Source organism: Bidens hawaiensis, unplaced genomic scaffold, assembly GCF_021521415.1.
Source record: "Bidens hawaiensis isolate Kalapana, Puna unplaced genomic scaffold, B.hawaiensis_p1.1 tig00001093_1, whole genome shotgun sequence".
Taxonomy (NCBI): domain Eukaryota; kingdom Viridiplantae; phylum Streptophyta; class Magnoliopsida; order Asterales; family Asteraceae; genus Bidens; species Bidens hawaiensis.
Genome location: NW_027491064.1, coordinates 192,596 through 219,241, shown reverse-complemented (window position 1 = coordinate 219,241; position 26,646 = coordinate 192,596). Strand labels below are relative to the sequence as shown.

The window sequence follows — 26,646 nt, the reverse complement described above, 5'->3', positions numbered from 1 at the left end:
AAGTTTGAGAACCTTCCAACAACAATCGGGGGAAATGTTTCATGAAGCATTCGAGAGGTTTAACATGATGATTAAAAATTGTCCTCATCATGGAATTGCTCTTTGGGAGTTATTAAATGCTTTTCATTAAGGGTTGAGTATGGAGGATGAACGGGATTTGCGGTCGATCAATAATGGTACATTTGGTACCAATTATGAGCAAGATGATTGGGCATATTTGGAACAAATGGCGGTTACATCGAAGAGAAAGGCTCAAACCGGTAGAAGAGCAAGACCGGCGATTGGTAGACCCCAAGTGCAAGCCGTGGAAGAAGGAAATATACAAACCACTAATCAAGTAATCAATGTTTGTACAAATTGTAACGAGTTGGGTCATGCAACGGAGGTATGTACGGTAGGTCAAGCACCGGTGGAAGAGGTAAATGCACTCCAAGGGGGAGGTGGTAGAAATTACAACATGAACTCCAACACCTACCACCCGGGTTAAGAAATCACCCGAATTTTCGTTATGGAAATCCGGCCACCCAATCTAACCCGAATTTTCAAGGAAGTCAAAGAAATTATGTCCCTCGCAAACAATATAATAACCAAGGTAATTAAGGATATCAAAGCGGGTCAACGGGTCAAAGTTCATCGAATAGTAATGAGGTTATGGACATGTTGAAGTTAATGCAACGAAGAAATCAACTTGATGAGGCGCGAATGCAAAAAGATGAATTGAGAGATAAGGCCATCCAATCTTTGACTACACAAATGGGTCAACTCGCAACTGAAGTGTCCGAGTTGAAGAATAATAAAGGTCAATTGCCAAGCGACACAAAGGTAAATCCTTCTCATAACTCTTCTCGTAATGTTCATATTAATCACGTTAGTGTTTTAAGAAGTGGTAAAGAATATAAAAAAGATTTATCACTGGGTGTGGTTGATGGGGAAGTTGAGGATATTACGGGTAATGAAAGTGATGATGAAATAGTAACAAATAAACCCACTAAACATGCCACTTTTGAAAAACCGTTAAAAAATCTAGGTCAAACTTCAAATGTAAACAATGCAAATAAGGAAGTGGAACCAAAGGTGGTTCCATTTCCTTCGGCTTTACTTGACCCGGGTAAGAAAAATATTATTTCAAGAAGAGGTCCTCAAAAATAAGAGATGTGGGAAGTCTTTAAGCAAGTAAAAGTAAATTTACCGTTACTTGAGGCAATCAAACAAGTGCCCGCGTATGCTAAGTTTTTGAAAGAATTGTGCACTCAAAAGAGGCAACAAAGAGTGCATCTACATGTGGATTTAACTGAGCGGGTGAGTGCTGTTTTAAAAGGAGATCTTCCTCCTAAGCTTCAAGATCCGGGAACGCCTTTAATTAACATTCAAGTAGGCGACTTTCAAATGTTTAAGGCGTTACTAGATTTTGGAGTCGGAGTAATTATTCTTCCGGGGGGTTTATACGACCAATATGATTTTGGTCCTTTAAAACGAGTTGAGACAACAGTTGTGTTAGCCGATTTGTCTCATAAACTCCCCCGAGGAATTGTGCAGGATGTGATAGTAAAAGTTGAAGAATTTTACTATCCGGTTGACTTTTTAGTCTTAGACTACTCATCGGTTGATTCGACCCAACAACAAAATGTTATATTGGGTCGACCGTTTTTAAACACCGATCATGCTATTATTGACTGTCGATCGGGTACGGTTGATATGGCTTTTGGAAATCGAAAAATGAGATTAAATGCGTTCACTAACGGATCTAATGCTTTATGTGGTGATGAGTGTTTCATGGCAGATATTGTTGACACGTGTGAACTGCTCGATTACGAGGACGATGCTTTGGAAGCATGTGTTTGTGATTTTTCTGAACAGGTACATCTTTGTGCATTGAGGATGGAAGAGAAAAATCAAGACATGTTGGCGGTTAAAGAAGGACGACCACCATGGACTCATCAAATTGAAAGTCTGCCAGCTGTGATTGATTCGGGTATAAAACCGTCATTGGAAAGTCCACCAAAGTTGGAATTAAAGGATTTACCGAGCCACTTGAAGTATGCGTTTTTGGGGGATAATGACACATTACCGGTCATTATTGCATCTAATTTGGAAGAGGCCCAAGAACAAGAATTGTTGAAGGTGTTGAAGGCGAACAAGGCTGCCATAGGTTGGACAATTGCCGATTTAAAAGGCATTAGTCCATCTATAGTTATGCACAAAATCATCACCGACGAGGAGGCAAAACCAACCCGAGAGACTCAAAGAAGGTTAAATCCCAATTGAGAGAAGTTTTGAAGAAAGAGGTAATAAAGTGGTTGGATGCGGGAATCATCTATCCCATCTCGGATAGCGCATGGGTAAGTCCTACACAGGTGGTACCGAAAAAAGCAGGTATACAGGTAATTAAAGATGAAAGCGGTGAACAAATCGCCACCCGACCGGTCACCGGGTGGCGAGTTTGCATTGATTATCGTAAATTAAACGCCGCTACATCTAAAGACCATTTTCCATTACCTTTTATTGACCAAATTATCGGGTCAAAAGTATTACTATTTTAATCAAATTGCCATTCACCCGGATGACCAACACAAGACCACTTTCACATGTCCGTATGGCACTTTTGCTTTTCGGCGAATGCCATTCGGTTTGTGTAATGCCCCGGCCACATTCCAACGTTGTATGATGAGTATTTTTTCGGATATGGTCGGGGAGTCACTCGAGGTATTTATGGATGACTTTTCCATTTTTGGCCCAACTTATGAAAACTTTCTCAATGAATTAGAAAAAGTTTTACCACCACCTAAAAACAATAAAGGGGTAAGGTCATTTTTGGGGCATGCGGGTTTTTATAGAAGATTTATTAAAGGCTTTAGTGTTATCACAAAACCTTTATGTAATTTATTATTAAAAGATGCTCCTTTTGATTTTATTAATGAGTGTGTGCAAGCATTTAATGTTTTGAAGGAACGGTTGGTGAAAGCTCCCATTCTACAACCACCGGATTGGTCAAAGCCGTTTGAGATCATGTGTGATGCTAGTGATACTACAATTGGAGCGGTATTGGGTCAACGAGTTGATAAAAAGCCGGTGGTAATTTATTATGCGAGTAAAACTTTATCCAAAGCGCAACTTAATTATACAACCACCGAAAAAGAATTGCTTGCAGTGGTGTATGCTTTGGATAAGTTTCGTTCGTATATTTGGGGGAGTAAGGTGATCTTTTATTCGTACCATAGTGTGGTTCGATATTTGATGGAGAAGAAGGACGCAAAAGCACGGTTAATTAGATGGGTGCTGCTTTTGCAAGAGTTTGATTTAGAGGTTCGGGATAAAAAAGGATGTGAAAATGTAGTAGTGGATCACTTATCCCGAATCCCATTGGAGGGTGTTGATGACCCGATGGAGATAAACGAACAGTTTCCCGATGAACAATTGCTAGCCGTGTCGCTAAACCGTGGTATGCCCACTTTGTGAATTATTTAGCAACGAGGTCTATTCAAAGTCATTGTGTGAAGAAAAGAAGACAACGGTTCTTGGCCTAAGTGAAACAATATATTTGGGATGAACCGGATTTGTTCAAGATTGGTTCGGATCAAATGATAAGGAGGTGTATTCCCGATTCTGAAGTGTGGGAAGTTTTGACTCATGCACATGCATCGGCGTGTGGAGGTCATTTTAGCGGTCAAAAGACGGGTTACCGGGTGCTCCAATGTGGTTTTTATTGGCCCACAATTTTTAAAGATGCAAGTGAATATGCCCGACATTGCTTGAATTGTCAAAAGTTGGGTAGTATCTCAAAACGGGATGAAATGCCATTGCAACTGATTTTGGTGTTAGAGATTTTTGATGTATGGGGAATTGACTTTATGGGCCCTTTTCCAAACTCGAATGGATTTTTATATATCTTGGTTGCGGTTGATTATGTGTCCAAGTGGGTAGAAGCGGTAGCAACAATAACTAATGATCATTCGGTAGTTTGCAAATTCATTCAATCCAACATATTTGCTCGGTTTGGTATCCCACGGGTTATTATAAGTGATGGTGGGACACATTTCAAGAATTTTAACTCTGGGAAGCTTTTAAAAAGGTACAATGTGAATCACCGAATTGCTACTCCTTATCATCCACAAACAAGTGGACAAGTTGAAGTGTCCAATCGCCAAATCAAAGAAATCTTAATGAAGACGGTGCGGGTCGATAGGAAGGATTGGTCTTCTAAGTTGAATGATGCATTGTGGGCGTATCGGACCGCCTACAAAACTCCTATTGGCACAACTCCTTATCGGTTAGTTTATGGGAAAGGGTGTCATTACCAATGGAGTTGGCACATAAGGCGTTTTGGGCGATCAAGAATGTTAACGCGGATTATAAGGAAGCGGGTGAGTTGAGAAAGTTGAAATTGAATGAGATCGAGGAAATCCGTGATGAAGCGTATGAATGTGCTTCCGCGTACAAAGACAAACTAAAGAAAGTCCATGATGCAAAGTTGAGAAAACGGACTTTTGAAGTGGGTCAAAAGGTGTGGTTGTAAAATTCAAGGCTAAAGTTATTTCTGGGTAAGTTAAAGAGCAAGTGGATGGGCCCATATGTCATCACAAAAGTGGGGCAATTTGGTGATGTGGAGATAGAAGACGTCCAAGAACGAACGAAACAAGTGGTTAACGGTCAAAGGCTTAAACCTTACTTGGAAGGAAATGACATCAATATGCTCGATGTGGACCGGGTGAGTTACTTGTTACGATCACCGGATGAGGAACGAATTAAGAGGCCAAGGTATGTTGTATATTTTAGTATAGGTTAATTTAGTTTTTATTCAAAAATTGATTTTAAAAATTACCTTCTCGTTTTGGAGTTTGTCCAAGTTAAGTGTGGGGAAGTTTTTATGATTTTCTTTACCGTGTTGGGGACAACTCGGGTTTTTCATGGGGGGTAGGGTAATTTTGAATTTTAATTTTTGGTAAATAAGTTGTTAATCATTTTTGTTTTTATTTAGTCTCTCTTAGTTTGTTAAAAAAAAACAGTGAACCGTGGACCACGGTTGGAACCGTGGCCCACGGTGGGAAACGTGAGACACGGTGGTAGCCGGGGACACGATACAGTGCGGTCTGCTTGTTTTTGACATAACTCAACCGTGACCCACGGTCTAAACCGTGTGCCACAGTCCACTTGAACCAGAAATTAGCATTAACTTAACCGTGACCCACGGTTGAGACCGTGGGCCACGGTCCGGCGACGAGACCAAGGGGGAACCGGGTTTGGTGTTTAATAAACAATAAAAATCAATTTTTTAATCAATTATACACCACACAATTCACCTACTTTCATTATTTTCACCTATTATCATCTTCATATTTCTCACAATCCCCCCTCTTCAAACCCTAACTCCCAACTTAAACCATCCATAACTTCCTCATATCTTCATCAATTAAACCAATTTTTAGGTCTAAATTGGCTAGAATTTCACAAGGGTTTCGATTTTACCATTGAAATTGAAAGAATCCTTTGTTTTGTTGGTTGATTTTGGACATATAGAGTCTGAAAATTTGTGAAAATTTTGAGTGTTTTGGTTTACTTTGAAGTTTTCTTGATCTTCATCTCTTACAACATCAAGGTATGGAATTTATTTTCGTTATTGATGATATGTTGTATTGAAGTTGTAAGTTGATCATAATTGTTCTATTTACCCACTTGCTTGTTGGAAGAAATTAGTCTAATGATTATACATTATGGTTGTGGCTAGTGAATAAATGTTATAACTTATGGTTGTTTAATTGATTAATTGGAAATTATTTGTTGAAGCAAGTGTTGAAATTTTTGGTCAATTGATTAACAAGTGATTATCCACAACCATAGTAACAAGCAAGTGTGGGGAAGTTTATGTTGACTAAACTTGGTTGTTTTCTTGGTTGTTTGTTGTGTGTAGATGGGTAGAACTGCGGATAAGGGTAAGTCAAAGGCATCATCTTCAAGTGGGCGAGCAGCCCAATTAAAGAGACATAGGATGCAGGAAGAGCAAGCATATGTGCAAGTACAAACGGTAAAACCCATTTGGAAAGGTGGGGGATTGTCAAAGTACCCATCGTAATGGCAAGCGGAGCTGTTTGTTGATAAAATGGCTACGTTGAATAAACGACTTGATGGATATATGTGTGAGAAGGAGGTAAACGATCCAGGTTTTGAGGCGTTTGGGATAGTTGACAAGTTTGAAGCTTTGGGTTGGGAAGCAGCGTTAAAGTGTTATGATAACGAGACTAACACTTTGTACGATAGAGAGATTGAGGAATGGGTGTCCTCGTTAAGATGTCCCACCTACAAGAAGGGGCACGATATGAAGTTGATTGGAACGGTAGAAGGTTAAGAAGTGGTGATGTCATTTGACTTATTTAATCAGATCGCGCTTTTTGACACCAAGCCAAGCAACTCATACATATACCCCTCTGCCAAAGACTTATTTGATTGCCCCGACAAGCACCCTCAATGGCACAACATGTTAGAAAAGGTGATTAAAGCAAGAGAAGGTTTTAGTGATCAAATTTTGAGAAAGATTTGAAGATAGAGGCAAAGTTATTGATGTCTATTTGCTTGCATAACGTGATGCCTCGTCGGGGGGACATTTCGATAGTGAGGAACAGTGATATTCCTGTTTTATATGCATTGATGTGTGGAAAGCCCCTTATTTCTTTCCGATATCTTGTCATGCATAATATTTGGATCAGCCGAGAAAGCAATAAGCGGAAGTTAATTCCGCATTGTCGACTGATCACAGCATTGTTAAAGAATCATGGTGTGATAACTGACGAGTCGGTGGGAATGACCAAAGTATTTAAAGAGTTTAAGTTGTCAGATTTGCCAGGTTGTGAGTACACACAAACTGATAGGCACCATGTTCTTGTGTGTGATAAGGTGAGATGGAGAGTAGCAAGAGAGGATGTTGAAGTGGAGGATGATGATGATGAAATTGAGCAGGAGGAAGAGGTAGGTGAGCCCGATTACATGGATGTGGGCGGTGGTAGTAGTTCCCAACACGGGGGTTGGGATTATTCGGAAGGTTATAATTCCTATGGTAGCAATTGGGCCCATGAGGGGTCCATGAATGAGGTGGTGGAGAGGCATAGGCCTTCCACATATGAGAATTGGTCTGATGAGTCACGCGCATTATTCGACCATCAGACTTTTATGGGGGCCTATGCTGAACGGGCCGAAAAAGAGAGGCACGAACGGTTGGAAATGTGGAACCGTGCTAATGCATATGGGAGGGAACATGAGATGAACATGAGGTATTTGGATGATCGTAATCGAAGGATGCATGATCAGTTGCATGCAGGTGAACCGGTCGTGTCGGATCCACAAATGGTAGATTACACGACTCTACCTCCGTATGATGGTTCGGTACGATATCCCGAACCACCACTACATCATTCAATGTGGGTCAACCCGATGCAATTAATGGCACCACCACCACCACCAGAAGAAGGAAGCAGCGGCGGCGATGGGGCGTTTAACTTCGGCAAGTTCTCAGAGTTTATGACGTCTATCATTGGGCCGGCCTACCCGCCTTACAACTGATAGAGCCACGTGATTCCAGGTGAACACTGTTTTGTACATTATTGTATAGTTGTTATTTTAATGTGTCTTTATGTGTTTTTGGGTGGATGGGTGGTGGACAAAAATACAATTGATTAAGTATTATGGGAATGTGTTGGAATGAAGGTGGAGTTTAACAAGTGGTTTGTTTTATTTTTCTTAAAACCGTACATTGGGGACAATGTATCCCAAGTGTGGGGATGAGGAAAAATTTCGTTTGTTTTGGAAAATTTTAAACAAAAAATCGAAAAAAAATAATAATAATAAAAAAATCAGAAAAAAATTTAAAAATCAGAAAAATAGAAAAAAAAATGTGTTTAAAAGAATCGGAAATTGGTAAGATGGCGGGGTAAAGTTTTGGTCCCTTTTCATGGTCACAATTCCCTAAATAACATGTGCCTAGTTGTTTTTAAAAAGGAGATTATGTAGTTTTCTAACCAAGGTTAGCATGCTTTTGGTGTAATAACTTGCATAACACATTCATTTACACTTGAGAATTGAGAAAGTATTGTTTGGTGAGACGGTTGATATTCTCCGATAGAACTTGTACAATTAGTGCATTTCGAGATCTTAGCTTGGCATGAGTGCAAAAGTGATAGAGGCACTTAGGTTAAGCCTCGTCTGGATGAGCGAGAGTGTGGGATTTGGGGGGTTGGGGCCTCATACATTATACATATGAGGATGGTTATGTGAGGGGCGGGGGGTAGGTTCCTTTATAAAACCTTATTGGGCCTATTCTTTTATTTGATCAACCCCGGTGTTATTTTGCGAAACGATCCGACTTAATAGGTTTCTATGTAATTGTTTTAGTATTTACCAGTTAGAGATGTGAAGCATTATGTTTATCATGCTAGTATGTAATGTCAAGTATTATATTAGTTCAAAAAAAAAGTTTATATTAGAGTTGCAATGTTTATGTATGCATAGTTTAAAGTATTATTTATTGAGAAAAAAAAAACAGAGAAAAAAAGAAAAGAAAAAAAAAGAAAAAGAAAAGTTAGTGATGTTTAGAGTTGTTTATTTTATTGTTTACTTAGATTGTTTGTAATAAGTCGGATCGGGTCGCTTGAGCTACTTTCAATATTCCCTTCCATACCCTTAAACTTGGCCCCATTACAACCCGTTTAAGACCATCTTGATTTGTATTCATGTCAAATGCATTTACATGGGTGGAGATTTGATGATTGTACAAGCGTATGCGAGGAGAATTGATTAAATATGAAATGTATGGATGATCACCAAGGAAAAGTTAATGTGTAAATGCGTGTTATGTACAGGTAAAAACCGAAAGCATGTTAGGTTTGGTTAGAAATCTTCGGTTTAAATGGAACATCAAGTGAACTAGTGCACCCGATAAAAATAAGGGAATAGGGTATGACTTGGGACCTTAACTAAACCGTTTTGTGGTAAGATTGGTGGATACAAGTTGAATGGAATAGAAAGTTTTTGTTTGAGATGTTGCTTGGGGGCAAGAAACGTTTAAGTGTGGGAATGGATAATCATGAAAAAGGACAAGTTGAACACTCGCAGGCGCGTGTGCAGGTGACAGGACGCTTTTGACGGCTGTTATTGTACCCGACGGTACAAATTTTTGCCTTTTACGAATTTCCCGCGTGACGTGACGATCTTTTACTGGACGGTTTTTTCTCTCTCTACTATTCGCATCCCATCGCATTAATTGCGTTGGGTATAAATAGAGGGAGTTAACTTCTTTTTGAAGTTTTATCGCCTTTGAATTCTGAATACAAACTTTCTTTTCTTTTCTGAATCCTTCAGTCTTTCTTTGATTCCTTTGAACTAATCCCAATATTCTTCACCGAGTGTTTACATATGGCGTCTGCGCAATCTGAAGTTGACGAGATAGAGGTCCAATGGGACTTGGATGAGTATCAGAAACTCATTACGACCTATGGCATTCCGCCTGAGTGGGAACCAGAGTTCCCATATGCTGGTTCTATCGCCAGTTTCCCACCTCCCGGGAAGATGGCATTGTACGCCGATTACTTTGTTCATGGTAACTTTCACCTTCCCATCACAAAGTTTTTCCAACGTGTGGTGAAGGCGTTTGGGATTCATTTATCTCAACTCCATCCCCGTGCCGTCATGCGGATTCAACATTTCGAGTTTGTATGTATGGCACATGAAATAGTACCCCGGTTAGACCCGTTCGTTGTATTTTACAAGATGGCCAACCGAAATGGGTGGTTCACTTGTCATAGTTTGCCTGATAGAGCTATCGGCAATGTTACTGAAGAAACTTCCAAGGACTGGAAGAAAAAGTTTTTCTGAATCTCCGAGAATGTGGTGCCCGAGGCCATGATTCGTCTTTCTCCTAACGACGCTCTTATTGATATTACTCCGGCTGCTCATGAGAAGCATGATTGGTTTCGCAAGCTTACTACTCCGCCAACCTCTATGCGAGTACTTCCCGAGGAAGCCCTCATGTGGGCGGGCATGAGCCGCTTGTGGCCTTATCCTTTCATGGAGCCTGTTTTTATTGGGCTAGACAGCCGTGAGTTTTAATACCTTGTTCCTCTACCCTTCCATGTTTGAGTTTTTATTGTTAATGTTTGCATTTGTTTTCCAAGTTTTGGATCAATGTTGAACGACCTAGATGATGGTAAGGGCTGTGTGGGTAAGGTTGTTCGTGACGTAAAGGATACGCTCAATACTTCCTCTTTCCTGTCAAAGTGCGTGCCGAACCGGTTGTATCGGAGGCTATCTTTGAAATAGGTGCGTACATTCTAAACCCTCTGCCTCTTAATGTGCTGTCCTCCGACGAAACAATCGTCATTACAAGTGACGATTCTGCCATTCTTGAGGAGGATAGCTCAGATGATGCTTCTGAAATTTCATCTGTCTCTCATTTGTTGGCAGAGCTTTACTGGAAGAGGCCCTTCCACGTATCGCAGGCGAGTGATGCAGGTACTAGTGCTGCGGACACTGGGAATGGGCCGAAGACGAAGAAACGCCGAACACATCGTCCGAGGAAACCACTGCCGCCCAACCTTGCGGAGCGTCTGGGACCGTGACTGGTGAGTTCTTACTTGTTAAATTTTGTTGTTCATGATAATGAGATCTGACTTCGATTTTGTTATGCAGATCCGTCCATTGTTAAAGGTCATGCATTCGGTAGGCTATCGACGCCGACACCGAATGTTGAAAAACAACTGTCGCCTCCTCCGGAGAAGGAGGCGGATAAGCATGTTACCCCTCCTGTTGAAACGACTGTGGGGAGTCTAACGTTCAGCCGGCTACTACCGGGTCCCTGGATTACCTTTTCGAAGGTGGGGATGCTACTGGTTCTCAACATGATAACCCTGAAGTCACTACAGAAGGCTTTAGGGTGAATGAATCTCCTACGCGATCCGCTCCTCCATTTTACTCTACTTCCTCGCCTTTACGTCGGGCGGGGAAGGTGAGTTCTTTCTTGGACCATCTGTTCATGAAGCTGGAGGGGGTTCTTCACAAGGTGGTCCACAACAGTCTTTCTCCACTCCCACTCGTCTCGGGACCTCCAGTTCTCAGTATTTTGAGAACGTTCAGTTGGGGGGAGACTATGACTTGTTTGTCCCGTCTTGGGACATTGTCAACGGGTCTCGGGTTTCTAATCCCAAGACCTGTATAAGTTTCATTGAGCATAGTATGCCGCCTGCTGAAATGGCGTATCAACGAACTCGCTCCCGCCAGGAACTACATACTGATCTGGCTACTTCCTTGACTAACAGCTTAGCCTGTAGTCAGGAAATTTTACGGGAGTGGCGAACGATGGGCGGGAAGATTGGTGCAGCTTCCGAGGCCGTGAAGGTCACGAAGAAGGAAGCTGAGGAGCATCGTAAAGCGGCGAGTACAGCTAGGTGGAAACAAACTAATGCCGAAGCTGCACTCCAAAAGGAAAAAGACCGAAGTGCTGTGACTGCCAAGGGTTGGAAAGAGGCCTGTGAGAGGTCTAATGCCACCCTTGAAGCTTCCCGAGCTGAGACTCAAAGGAAAAAGGACGAGTTGGCGAAGGCATAGGATGCGGTGTCTCGTCAGAACGCCCGGATCCAAGAGCTCGAGGAAGCTTTAAAAATGCAAGGGGAGCAATCTGAATTGAAAGACAAGACTGTTGTTGAAATATAGTCTGCATATGACTCCCTTTTGCAATCTCAGACTGAAGCAGGAAACCGCGCCTCCGCCGAGTTGCAAGAACTTCGAGGTAGGGCGGAGCGCGCTGAGCGGGAAAGGCAATACTTCCTCAATCGTGGCCTTGACTCTGTAAGTTTTTTCTCGTATACTGTTTATTTTGTGTGTGTTTAATCCCATGATGTTGATGAAATCTTGTTCACAGGTCATCCGTCATATCAAGAGGAGTACGGAGCTTACTGATTGCTTCATTAACTTGGTTGGGCTTCGGAAGGCGTTGGCCGGGTGAAGGGCTTTAACGAAGGACTAGCGTTTGCCCAGTCTGGACAACCTATTGAGAGCCATCCCCTTCATGGACTTGATGCGGAGCAGGAACTCGGCATGCGGGTCCAAGAATATGATGGTCTAATCTTTCTGCTGCAAAATGTGCTTCCGGAATTTGCCTTGTCTGAAGATGCCATGAAGCAATTGCGGGTGTATATCGACGATGAATCTGAAGATGACTAGTCTGATGATGACAAGTCAGAAGATGTGGCCCACAATGCTCCGGAAGATACTTCGGCCCCTAACCCATAGGATAGGTGTAGGAGCTAGAACTGAACTTGTAATTTCTTTTCATGTTTTTTGTAATCACTATTTTGAACATTAATGAAAAGAACTCTATGTGTTGATAATATCATTGCGAAATATCTCTCTTTAAATTTTGAACTTGTGCAAGTTGAGTAGATAGTGCTGGTGACGTGGCGGAGAGAGAGTTTTTAGGCGGTGGCTGACAAGACGTGTTAAATGCCTGTTTGACAGCCTGTAAGCACTTTTTAGAATCTCCCGCCTGACGTGTCAGTCATCCTGTTGCCCGTATTTTCTCTTTCCTCTGTCTGACAGACGTTCGCATTAATTGCGATGAGTATAAATAGGCCTTGATGTCTTCAATCAATTCCTATCACTTACATATTTTCTCCTTTACTCATATCAAAGAACTTTTTCCCTCTTACATCTGTTCCCATATTTTATACAGAATGGCTGCCCAGAAGAAGAATCCTTCTGCTATTGATGAAGTTGGATGCGAAATCAAGGAGAATGACTTTGACGATGTTAAAAACGTGTATGGTTTCCCTCCGGAATGGGAAGCCGAACGTCCGTCGAAAAGAGTCATTGCAACGGCGCCTCCGCCGAAGAAAATGGCTGTTTACTTAGACCATTTCACCACCGGGAACTTCCGATTACCCGTGACCAAGTTCGTGCAATCAATCTTGATGGCGTATGGGATTCATTTGTCCCAGATTCACCCTTTTGGGATGCTCAGAATTCGGCACTTCGAGTTTTGCTGCCAAGCACACAACTATGATCCTTCCGTCGGCATGTTTCCCGTCCTTTATAAGATGACTTACCGTGAAGGCTGGTATGGTTTCGCCACGACCGGCAAAGGATCTATTGGTTTTGAATGGCTTCGCAGCATCCATGGATGGAAGACAAAATTTTTCTGGATCCGGGAGGATGTTATCTCGTTTGCCATGACTTACCGGAAGCCGAAGGATAAATTACCGGAAGTCCTTGCTTCCGAATACGAGGGTCGTGCTTTGTTCCTAACTTTAACCAAGACCTCGACGCCCATGTGTCCGATTCACGAAGGGGCAATGGTGCACACCAAGATGAGCCGTTTGTGGCCATTTCCCACTTTGGAACCTTATTACGAGAACTCTGATGGGAGTAAATTTTACTTGCAACGTTCCGAGTTCTTAATTTACTTTTTTTAACATTCTTCGATTGCAGGTGAAGGTACGATCTTCTCCACTCTTGTGGATAAGATGGGTGGCATGATGGTACGCCGCCCCATTACAAAACATGACGTGCCGTTTCTGGATCGCATGCGGAATAACTTCCTGTTCTCTACTACCCTCACTCTGGAGCCTCTTGTCTCTGAGGTGATGTACGCACAAGGTGAGGAGTTTGTCACAAAGTGTGAAGGTATTTCCCAACCTCGACCTATAACCGCCGCTACTTCGAGCGGGGTGATAGTACTCCTCTCATCTAGCGAAGAGTCATCACTCTGCGAGGGAGGGTTATCGATTGGTGCTACTAACCCTTCACCTTAGACTGTAGGTTTGACCCGCAAGCAGGATTCGAAAACAGGCGAGGAAGGTGGTCCTCAATCCGTTGAGGGCGAACCTCAGGATACGGATGCGAACACTTCAAAGGCTGCTGGCAAGCGGAAAGCACAGCCTTCCGATGCTGCACCTAAGAAGAAGAAAAAGAAGAAGGAGAAGGCCATAATCCCAGACTTGGGGCTCGTCTTCGAGAGCTTTCCGCCCGAGACGTTTCCAAGGGTAAGCCTTGAACCCTTATGATCATAATTAAACTCGTTGCTTCCTGGGGACTTAATAAGTTTTGCTTTTGGGAATTTTCAGGTTTGAAAGATTCACATCTTCCGACTCCCCCAACCTCACCACCAAACACTGTTCAAGATCCGATCAACTTGTCGGACACTTCTCCTACCAAGGAGAGAGAGGTTGGTGAGTTCGAGAAACTTCCCACATCTCCCCCTCGCCACGAGTACCACTTCCGGAATCAAGGGGGGGTTAGTGTGTTCAAATATGGAGGGCAGGCTTCCTTATATCAAGTGGAGGAAGATACAGCTCCGCATAATCCTCGCTAGTCACTGCGTCGGAACTCGGTGTTAAACGATTCGGACGTTTGCCAAGAATATCTCCACGAAAGTCTCCCTCCCGTAGAGAGGGAGTGACAACGTCGTCGCATCCGCCAGGAGCTTCTAGACTCGAACTCCTATCACATAGCGAACACTGTTTCCACCAATTAGGAGATACGTCGTGATTGGTTGGCCATAAACGATGAGCTAGAATAATTTCAAGCGCAACTTGTTAGATGTATATGAAAGAAGCTCTTAAAGCGTTAACAGATGCCCGGGATAGCCATTGGGCCATGGAGGCGGAGAAAATTGAACGCCTTGCTGCTGAGGAAGCTAAGACTGTTCTCCAGAAACAGCTGGATGAACAAGCTAAGCTTATAAAGACCCTTCAGGCTAACTCAGCGGCTAAAGACAAACGTTTATCCGACCTTAATGCCAAGAATCGGGACCAAGCCTTGGAGTATGCTGGTCATAAGATGGATCTTATCCGGGCACATGCGGATAAGAAATGGCTTCTATCAACAGCGATTCCCAAGGTATCAAGTCTTTTTGATAACATAATCAATTCGAATGTGTGTGTGCTCACACGTGTTTGTTTGACTTAATAGGTTATTACTGACGTTCGAAACAGTGATGATCTTGGGAACTGTGTTGCGATACTCCTCCGTACCTCCGAGCAAGCAGGCCGGCAGATGGGCTTCGAAGAAGAATACAAGTTTGGTTCTGAGGGCCGGGCTCCGGAGGAGTATGTCTTGGCTGGCAAAAACACTGCCTCTATCCTTATCGAGAAAACCAAGGAGTTTGATACTCTGAAGTTTTCCCTTTCCGACCATATATCGGAGAGGAAGATGCCATAGAGCAATTAAAGGAGCTGTTGGATCTTGATGAGGAGGAAAAAGAAGAGGAAGCTGATAATACTGCGGAAGACGAAAATGTCGTCCCGTAGATATATATATATACTTTCCCTTGTAAATATTTCTTCCTTTTGTAATCTCATTTGATCAATAATAAGAAGTCTTTGCTTTTTCTTCCGGTGCACTTTGTCTTATGTACCATAATATAAGTGTCTGTCCGGAACTTCGTTTTTGTCAATAAAAGATTACAACTTAATAAAATAACATGGAAATAACTGGACATTCTTTATACATGGGGGATAAACCTTCTTATAATAAAGGAAATTGCATAACTTGCTAGTCTATGTGGGTACGCAGGCCAAAATAAAAAGTAAATAAAACTGCTACATGTAGCATTTCTTTAACTGTGCTGCGTTCCAAGTTCGAGGGATTTCAGTCCCGTCCAACTTCTCTAACTTGTAGGAACCTTTAGATAGTACTTGTTTGATTTTATAAGGTCCCTCCCAAGTTGGGGCTAACTTGCCCAGAGGCTCTTGACCGGAAGCCTCATTATTGCAGAAGACAAAGTCTCCAGCATCGAACTCGCATTTCTGGATCCGCGAGTTGTAATACTTTTGAAGCTGTCGGTTATAGTTGTGCTCGCGGATCGATGCTAATTCTCTTCTTTCTTCAAGTAAATCGAGATTCATCCTGAGTTCGTGATCATTATTGTCAATTAACAGAACCCTTGCGGATGGAATCCCGATTTCTGCCGAGATCATGGATTCGGTACCGTAGGTTAGGCTAAACGGTGTCTCCAAGTTTCTAGAGTTCTTTTGGGTGCGGAAGGCCCAGAGTACATGGGGCAATTCGTCAACCGAACCCGTCCGTTTAATACCCAACCTTGCCTTGATCCCTTCTTTGATAGTTCGGTTGGTCCTTACGACCTGACCATTTGCTTGCGGGTGAGCTACAGATGTGAAGACTTGAGTGACTTGAAGTTCTTTCAACCATTCCTGTAGTCCGCTGTCAGCAAATTGGGTCCCATTGTCACTTACCAATTCTTGTGGGAGGCCAAACCGGCAGATGATGAATTCCCAAAGGAATTTTTTCACGCTTGAAGCCGTTATTGATGCAACCGGTTTGGCTTTCACCCACTTGGTGAAGTAATCAATGGCCACTATCAAGAATTTGACTCGTCCCGGGGCTTGTGGGAAAGGTCCCATAATATCAATAGCCCATTTTTGGAACGGCCAGGCAGAAGTTACCGGAATCAGTTCGTTTTTTGGACGCAGGGTGTTGGGGGCATGTCGTTGGCATGAATCACACTTTCTGATTTCTTGCACAGCGTCTAAATGCATGCCGGGCCAATAGTACCCTGCATTTATAATCTTTGCGACTGTCATTCTTGGTCCCGCGTGTAACCCACAAATACCTTCATGAATTTCTCGGATTAGGTAGTTTGCGTCTTCTGCGTCTACACAACGTAACAGCGGGCCTAGTAATGATCTCCGGTACAAGATACCATCAGTCATTTGGTAATTCAAGGCTTTATGCTTGATCTTCCGAGCCTCGACCTTCCCAGCTGGAAGTGCCCCGGAAGATAAGTAAGCTTTAATGGGCATCATCCAAGATTCGGCGCCAGTTTGAATTATCAAGACTTGGTTTTGTGGAACGGATGGATGATCTAAGACTTCTATACTAATGTCTTTGGCAAAATGCTCAAAGTTCGTTGAAGGTGGCTTGCTAAGAGCGTCCGCCGATTTGTTCTCACTCCTCTTAATGTGAACAACATTGAAGGAGGTGAATTGGCGGATCAAGACCCTTGCTTGCGACAAATAGGAGGCCATGACATCGTTTTTGGCTTCATATGTTCCATTTATTTGTCCCGCAATCAGCATGGAATCCACCTGTGCTTCCAAGTGTTTTACCCCAAGCTTTTTCGCTATCCGCAGGCCTGCCAGGAAGGCTTCATATTCCGCCTCATTATTGGTACTTTTAAAGTCCAACTTGATGGCGTATGTAAATTCATGCCCCTCGGGGTTGACTAGCCTTAAGCCTGCACCACATCCTTCACTGCTTGAAGCTCCGTCTGTGAACAATGATCAAACTTGTCCTTGTTCCGGAGGTGCTTGGGGTTGTTGTTCGATCAAAAATTTTTGTTCTTTGTGCTGCGGGACTTCTGTGACGAAGTCCGCCAGCACTTGTCGTTTGATTGACGGTCTTGGTTTATACTCGATCGAGTGTTCACCCAATTCGATGGCCCACTTTGCCAGTCGACTGGACAATTCAGGCTTACTCAACACGTTCTTGAGTTTGTACCCGGTTAACACATTGATAGGGTGACCCTGGAAATATCTGCGGAGTCGTCTGGCGGCATAAACTAGTGCCAAAACCAATTTTTCCAACATCGAGTATCTTGTTTCGGGGTCCGATAGTGTTCTACTGACGTAATAGATTGGAGTTTGAACGTTTTTCCTATCTGTCAATGGGACAGCCCCCACGGCAATGTCGGATGCCGACAAATATAGTGTTAATGGTTCACCCGCGTGTGGAGAAGTTAACGTGGGTAATTCCATTAAACACTTCTTGACGTCTTGGAATGCTTGCTTAGCTTCCGGGGTCCATCTGAATTGTGCCTTTTAAGGCAGTTCCTCAATGTTGAAATGAACGGATAAGACTTAGTAGCGTGGTTTGCCAGAAACCTGTTTAATGCTACCAATCTTCCGTTAAGTGTCTGGACCTCTTTGAGAGATGCGGGAGATGGCATACGGGCTACCGCTTGTATCTAGTCTGGGTTAGCCTTGAAACCCATGTCTGTAACGATTACCCCGAGGAACTTTCCTTCCTCCATCCCGAAGGAACACTTTGCTGGGTTGAGTTTCATGTTGATGCTTCTTAATGTTTCAAAAGTTTCCTCTATGTCTCTCAACATTTGGTCTTCTTCGATGCTCTTTATCACTAAATCATCCGTATAAACTTCGAGGTTTCGACTTATCTGACCTTTGAAGGCTTGATCCATCAATCGTTGGTATGTGGCCCCCACATTCTTTAACCCGAAAGGCATCATTCTGTAACAGAATATTCCTTGGTTAGTGCGGAACGTTGTCTTATCCTTGTCACCAGCTGCCATATGAATCTGGTGATATCCTTTGTAGGCATCGAGGAAACACTTGAATTTGAATGGAGCTACAGCATCTACTTTCAAGTCGATCTCCGGAAGTGGATAACAATCTTTCGGACATGCTTTGTTTAAATCTTTATAATCTATACACATCCGCCACGTTCCGTTGCTTTTTGGGACAATCACTGGTTTGGCCACCCACATTTGGTACTTGATTTCTCGGATAATCCCAACATGCAGAAGGTCTTGCACTTGCTCGTTCATGGCTTTCGTTTGTTCCGGGCCCATTTTTCGTTTCTTTTGCACAATTGGGGTGATTAATGGGTTCACCTTTAACTTATGCTCTGAAATGTTTCGCGGGACACCTGTCATGTCCGTGGGCTGGACCAATTATTACAGTTTGATCAGGAAATTGCTTTAAGAATGTTCAGACGATTTCGGAAATGGCTGGACCAATTATTACAGTTTGATCAGGAAATTTATTGTTAAGAACCCACTTCTCTGGTTCAGTCCTCTGATTTTGTTTTGAAATTTTACTTGGCCTCGAACTTTCGGTCGTGAAGCAATGTCGATTAACATGAATTATTGTTACACCAGTACGAGTCGGGAACCCTACTGCTCCGTGAGCTGTGGACAGATGGGCATTGAAGTCACCAATTGCCTCTCGTCCGAGAATAATATCATGTTTAGAGGTTGCCGGTAGAACTAAAAATTCAACTTCCTCAGTTCTTGAGTGGACCCCGTCACTTAGATTGACCGGGAAAGTAATGACACCCCGCGGGTGCATTATTTCTCCACCAAACCCAGAAACGGGTGCATGGATAGGTCGTAATCTTTCCTTATCATCTTCCTCAAGCTGCTCAAAGCACTTTTCATACATAATGTCGGATGTACTACCAGTGTCAAAGAATACATATTGCGATCGATAATGCCCGAATACAGCAGTGATTATTAGAGGATTCTTATTACACGGTCCTTCTTTGATACGGGGAAAAATGACTGGCTCGTTTTTCCACTCTTCATCTGCAAACTCTTTCCTCTTACCACTGATTTGTTGGCCTCCCTGAATCATGTGAACGTTCAAATCTTTTATTTGCTTTTTGGCCGGGCCTTGGTTATCCTTTGCGGGAGGTTTACCAGCCCCCGGTCTCACATTTTTGACCAAATGATCTAACTTTCCGTTCTTTACAGCTGCCTCTATTTCATTCCTTAGGGCCACACACTCGTTTGTGTTGTGTCCTATGTCATTATGGTACGTACAATGTTTTTTGTTGTCGAGGAATGACTTCCTCGGTAATGGTTGAGGCTTGCGGAAAGTCAGATTCTCGGTTGTGAGAATTTCTGAGGGAGATTTTGACAACTGAGTTCAACTGTTATTGGAAGAGCGTGCGGGAAAGTTACGCTTGTTCTTGTTGCTAATCAATGATCTTGCATCGAATGTCTTAGACATTTCTGCACTTGGCTGAAGTCTTGACCATATTGGTCCTTTAGCTTGTCTGTTTGGTCTTGGTGTCTGAAATTCTACCCTTGGTAACTGCTTCTGGCTACTGGATCCCAACGTTTTTTCAGTTCTTGCATACAGCTTAGCCGCTGTCATGATTTCATCCTAAGACTCGGGCATTCCATCTTTTCCGGTTAGTGTGCGGATTAAGGCATCACTATGGACGTTTTTACGGAATGCTCCCCGCAGCATATCTTCACTAACCCCTCCGATGTTAAGGCTCTCGTTATTAAAATGAGTAATGAAATCCTCAATGGATTCATTATTTCGCCTTTCAACATACAAAATTTCCGAAGGGTCCCGTGTATGCTTTCTTTGTTGACTAAAGTGTTGGGAGAATTTTGCTACGAAATCCTTCCAACTCTTGATCTGTCCGCATGGTAATTTTTCAAACCATTCTCGCGCCGCCCCCGTGAATGTTAGTGCAAACATGTGACACCAATATGGAAGAGTCCAACCACTGACTCCTCCTACTGCCTCGAACCTCAGTAGATGATCACTGGGGTCTGTCATCCCACTATATGTTCCAACAGATGTTGGAATCTTTGCATTTATCGGGAATGAAGCCGTCGCGATGGCCGGAATGAATTTCGATTTTTCTGCGAAAGATTCTGGGCGGTATGGTTTGGAAAAATCATGCTCAGCATTACTGTGATACTCCGCATGGCGGATAGCTTGTCGCGGAAAACTAATCCCTCCGTATGAAGGGAGACGACTATCCCCGCTGTAGTAACTGCCTTTCGGACGGTATGTTGAGTCATGTCCGTCTAATTCGTCTTCATAAGATGGTACCCGCATATTAATGCGGGGACGAGGACGCAACCTTGGGATTTCACCCAAGTTTTGCTCCAATGGGTAGCTATATTGAATATGACTTCCCCTTATGGGAAGAGAAACAAATCTCCTAGGAGAGTCGTCGTACGTTAGGATACGAGTGTGAGAGTGCTCATTTCGTATCCTACGTTCATACTCAGCGGCCAAACTTTCTTGCTGAATACAAAACCATTCACCTGGAGATAGAAATCCTCCAGGTTTAGAGTTATGCTGCCGAACTCTCCTTTGAGCAGAGTCACCGGAATTTTCATCCAGGCCTAACTCTGAGTGAGTTCGATTAGCATCTCTCATAATTCGGTCCAGATCTCCGAGATCGGAACTTCTTGGGGCTGTAACGTGCCCCAAATCAGCGGCTGGTGTAACAACATTTCCGGTGTCTACTGGAGTAACACCTTCTTTTTGAGCAAACAACCCCCGAGCCGTCGAACCACCCAAGGAAAAAGTCCGGGTTGACGGCGTCGGTTCTTGCGACAGGAGTCGAAATTTGAGCAAACACAGACGTTGCTACTTCACGTGTTTCCAGGTTGGGAGCACGTGAAGATTGTGATGGATTCTCCGTCGGCCCTTTAGGTAACTGATTCATATCGTAAAGAGGACGTCAAAAAATTTTGTTGTTCTAACAAGGACACGGATGGCGCCAATGAAGAAACACGGACCTACTCCCTACTAATGGGTCCTAGATCCGATGAGTCAACAGGGTAGGATACGGTTAACTTGCCAATACGATATGAACCCAATTGCCCAAAGTCCAATGAGGAAGACCTGCAAAATAGACACCCTCCGGCGTGAGAATAAGTATTGTTCTATAGAAGATAAGCACTTAAGTAAATTGAGAGATACAGTGGGAGTGAATGAATACCTCATGATGATTGAGAGGGTATTTTCATATAGCGGTGGACGAATACATAGAATGCATATTGGTGTGGGGCCTTGTATTGTTTTATACATGGTAGTAATACTGAGCTATATTTTCATATAGCGGGTGTGGGGCCTTGTCCAGACGGTTATACTGAGCTATATTTTCATATAGCGGTGGACGAATACATAGAATGCATATTGGTGTGGGGCCTTGTATTGTTTTATACATGGTAGTAATGTGTCTTAATTAGTATGTCTTAACGGGTCATATTCAGTTATAACGGATCTTAATGGATCATACTTGGTTATAACATGTCATAGTTGAGTGTAGTGTTTAATTAAAACATATATGGCTAGTCAACTTTGGCCTTAAGAAACCATATTACGGGTCAAAATTGTGTAATCAGAAGCTTCATTTGAGCTCCTTCAACTGGAATTATCTGAAGTCAATCTTTCCACAGTTTTAACTCACATTTTTACCATATTGACACTTTCCTGTTTAATAAACTTTGTATTTGATTTTGACTTTTGATTGTCAAAATGTTGCTTGTGGTTTTTTAACTATTAATGAAAAAAAAAGTCACTTGTTTTTTTCTAAGCTTGGCTCAGTATTAACTTTAAAGACGTGAATGATTAATGTGAAAAGTATATGATAATTAGCACAAAAGATCTCATTCGAAGGTAATTGTGGAGATCAAATTCAGGAACCAAAGATGTACTTTTTATCATATTGTTTAATTAATATTAGAACATGTTTATGTTTTTCCTAATTCTATCTAGTTGTCTTGTTGCTTAAATTTCTAACTACCTTCAAATAAGGATTAGGTTTATTTGTTTTCGTTAAGTACTCTATTGTATAAGATTTGTTTATTATTAATCAAAAAGAGCCGAATAAGGTTCATGCAATTAATATCGTGTTCGGTTTCTTGATTAACTTGATCAAATAAGTTCCACCATATTTTCCTCAAATAATCCAACCAACCAAAACACAAGTGTCATGGAAATGACGCGTAGGTACAAAGAGTTGCGCACTTTGTACCTAGCACACGAGACGACACGTGGCGCTTTTTCGTTAGGTCCGTTTGAAAAGAAAAAACTTCGATGGCCATTATCATATTTTGTTGGTCTACTGGGCTACTTTGGTGATTTTCCTTTTAAATCTTGTTGTCTTTAATAAAACAATGAACTTGGGCCGTTCGAAAGTCAAAGTTTGACCAATATATTGACTTGCTACATACTAATCCCAATACACCAGATTAAGCGTCTTATTTGATTACTTGCACAAATTAAACGTACTCTCAGATTATAAAAAAAAGGATTAAGAAACATGAAATAACATTACTTGTTTGGTAGAACCAAATACATAGATACAATAAGCCAATAGCAATAGCATACACACGAGTTTCATTTCATAATATCTTGTTTGTAATAGATTAACACTGAAACACCACATCTGTTGGATACAACACCACAGCCCTCTTAAACGTTACACGCGACAGCAACCTTTGATTGGCAACCCAAATGCATGCAAATGAAGTCACCAGTTTGCAAAACCTTTCTCAAATCAACATTAGTTTTAATACCGAGCCCGCTAAGCATGTACACCACATCTTCAGTGGCAACATTTCCCGATGCCCCTTTAGCATACGGGCACCCACCTAAACCCGCTACAGAAGAGTCCACCACACTTATTCCCATCTGTCATTAGTAATAATGATTAAAAACTAATTATTCTGATTATAACCATCACGGTTTTTTCCAAACACGAATATGTTTAGTAACAGGTTAACTGTTAGGGGACCTATTTAAAGACACAATGAACAATACATGTGTACCGAAATCAAAATTTTCAAAACGAGCATAAAAGTCTTAATTAATAGATATTCCATGACATATTTGAAACAAAAAAACAAAAATCTATAACATACTAGAAACAAAAGAAGACAAATACATAACATACTTGAAACACAAACTATAGAAGCAAAACATAACTTCCATAGAAAATATAATATTGGATTCTGACATGCATTAGTGAAATGTCGTTTGTAAGTATGACTTTAGGTTTAAGACTTTAGAAGTGTATATATATTTATTTTTTTTAAATAAATATCTATACATTTTACTAACAGATTAGCAGGTCTTTAACTTGCTAGGACACGAATTTAACGTGTCTTAAACATGTTGACTTGTTTAAGACACAAAGCATGTTAAGCTCAAACCCAAACCTGTTAAACCCCGTGTTGTGTCGTGCTAACAGGTCTGTGTCATAAGTGACACCCGTAGATATAACGATTCTTAAGGGGTCATACTTGGTTATAATGAGCCTTAATGGATTGTATTTGAGTATATTATGCTAGCTTGATTGTAATAGGAGACTAGGTACAAATGTCACATTTAGTGAGTGTAGTGTCTTGTCTTGTGTAATATTTATTTCTAATTTATCATTATTGGTATTAATGGAACATATTTGATTATACAAAGTCAAAAGTCGTTATATTTGAAACTTTATGATTAAGTTTCTATCTAAGTACATGTTTACTAATGGAAATTTTATTCACACGCCCAAGTGTTCAATTTCAGCACCTAATTGTCATCTATACGTCACCTATGGGTCTATAACTAAACGTTTGTTAATGTTTTTTCTTTACTTGGTTTTAACAAAATGATTCAAAAAGTCGATGCAACCACTGATGAAATTCTTATATTATCAGGTTGGAAGTGGAAAGTAGCTCCTCCATGTACAGATTTATTATTGGGAATGTGGCAAAAAGAATGGTTTGCTATCACATGTTAATCACATTCGATGACTTAATGTAAAAAACTAACAAAGGTATCGAAAAGAATGAAAAGTGAAACATAAAGGACGACCACGGTTATTTTTAAACATTCATGATGTAATCTGCAAGTAGCGCCAAAGGTAAAGGATGTTTTCTGTAATTTTGTTAATTATATATTAGTCGCAAACCGGTTGAAAAAACGGATACTAGTCTTCGTCGCTAAAAACCACCTCAAAATTATCCACGGGCCTCAAACTGATACGGTTTACCGTCACTATTACTAATATTTAACGACCTGTGTGTAGTCACAAATGCCCATTTGTGTACTAGTTATAGTCGGTTGATCTGGGTTTCGTTTTTCAAGTGTTTCGAAATGCATAAAACTCTTAAAAAGGTTAAAGTTGGTTCTTACTTTAGTTTTACATGGATATAATTGCCACACTATTAACTTATTAAGTAACAATGGGAGTCGGGTCATTTTGATTTCTAGGACCACAACGTGCTCCTTTCCTAAAACCATAAAAAAGACGTAAATAGAAATTCTCTCTAATAATAATAACTTTCATGTCAGTTTCTCCCAAATTTGGGTGTTTGATAACCAGAACTATGTAACACTTTCTTTCTTTTTTTTTTCCTCCCATGCCTGTTAAAAATGAACAAACCGGAGGTGAAAACCCGAATCTATTTACCCATGCAACTAAAACCCAAAAACTGATTAGGTATTGGATTAATTCCAAAACGAATCTTCATAGTTGCTAGGCTAGCTGTACCAAAGGTCGACTATTCTTAATTCCTGGGTCCGGCGGATTAAATACATTACAAATGCAATACCTTTCCTTATATGCAAGTAGCTAGAGTACATGGAGCCGGCTCTGGTTTTTAGTTACGTAGTCTTGCTGCTAAGTTTAGATAGTATTAATTTCCAGACTATGAGTGCGCATAGTACATGGAATGTATTTAAGGGTGAAAGTAAAAATGAATCGGACCTGATATTTAGCACAAGAACCGACCACGTACTGTTCAATTATAAGCTCAATCTTAACATGACGTTGGCAAACAAAACGAGAAGCAATGGTTCATGTGATATGAGGATCAAAGGGGACTGGGCCAAGGGAAAGGTCACCATTTATATGGGAAATTCATCAACAGCGATAGCCCAGGTAGTTTTCGTACTTTTAACGTTGTTTGATAGTTTTGGCATACAGATTTTGCTAATCAATGTGACTTTTTATTGATCTTGTAGATGCATAAACCGCAAAATGTGAAGTACGTTAAGGACAAGTTCACGGTGACAATTCAACCTAACATGGACTATGCAGGTGTGGTTGTACTTTTTGCTCTTGCGGATGCTTTTGAACACTCTGATGAGTATAATAAAAGTTCTGGTACTGGGGCAGCTGGAACTGCGTTTAATGTTCTTAATGCTGTTGGTTCACTCGGGAATAGTTAGTTCCATGTTAATTTCCAATCATAAGCTCATGTATGTGTCATTGTCGTCAACTATGTTGTTTTCTCGTTAAAGATTCATGTAGTCCCGTGAAATCGATCGATTGTTTGTACTAGTCATGTGTTACATAAAGTTAATTGCCCCAACGGAGAGTTACTAATATTGAGGTGTTATTACAACAAACTTGAATACTTGATCAGGGTTAATTTGATAAATAGCTAACCACGTGAAAGCAAATAACAAGTTATTAACTCAAAACTTAAGAGACCTACTACACAATAGGAAACTTACTATTATCACACAAATGAGCATTTGAGACTGAATTTGTGACTGATTCACAACCTTAATCGCATTTGTCGAAACATTAGTAACGTACCATCACCAATTCGGTTGTACATGAACAGTCGCAAGAGTTGCAAATTAATGAGAATTGGGTGCAAAATTAGACAGAAATAATATATTAAACAAATGAGGGGCAATTTAATAATAATAGTAATCAAGTTTCAAAAGTGTGTCAATTAAGTCACTTAAGTTTAAAAAGTGTTTTTTTAACAACAAATAATTGTTTCAATTAAGTGCTCAACTTTTATATTTTATTAAATTAAATATTTTAACATTTTTTTAGCCCTTTTCTTTTTTTGTTTCACATAAGAAACCTTTTATCTTTTTTTATGTTGACGTTGAGTGGTGAGATGAATTTTATTTTTGTTTAAATTTTAATATAACTAATGTTTTTTTTAATTTTTTCAAATTTAACTACATATATTGCAAATTCAGTACCCCACATCTTATCATGCATTTCTTTCTTGACACACAAAAAAATCAGTGAGACTCGATTTGAAGGTTTTGTGACCCGATTTGGAAAAAATTTGCATGAGTGATTTAATTGAAACACTTTTAAAACTTTGTTATTATTTTTATGACATTTTCCATAAAA

At 41.2% G+C, this 26,646-nt stretch overlaps 1 protein-coding gene across 1 annotated transcript in view; it reads left to right on the top strand.

Annotated features, from left to right (window-relative positions):
- LOC143559971 (protein LURP-one-related 15-like) overlaps positions 1–26,646 on the top strand; it is a 125,686-nt gene that overhangs the window by 61,592 nt on the left and 37,448 nt on the right. Inside the window, exon 2 of the mRNA XM_077048387.1 lies at positions 25,506–25,766. Coding sequence (XP_076904502.1) covers positions 25,506–25,712 — 207 coding nt within the window. The 3' untranslated portion in view covers positions 25,713–25,766. The remainder of the gene's footprint in view (positions 1–25,505; positions 25,767–26,646) is intronic.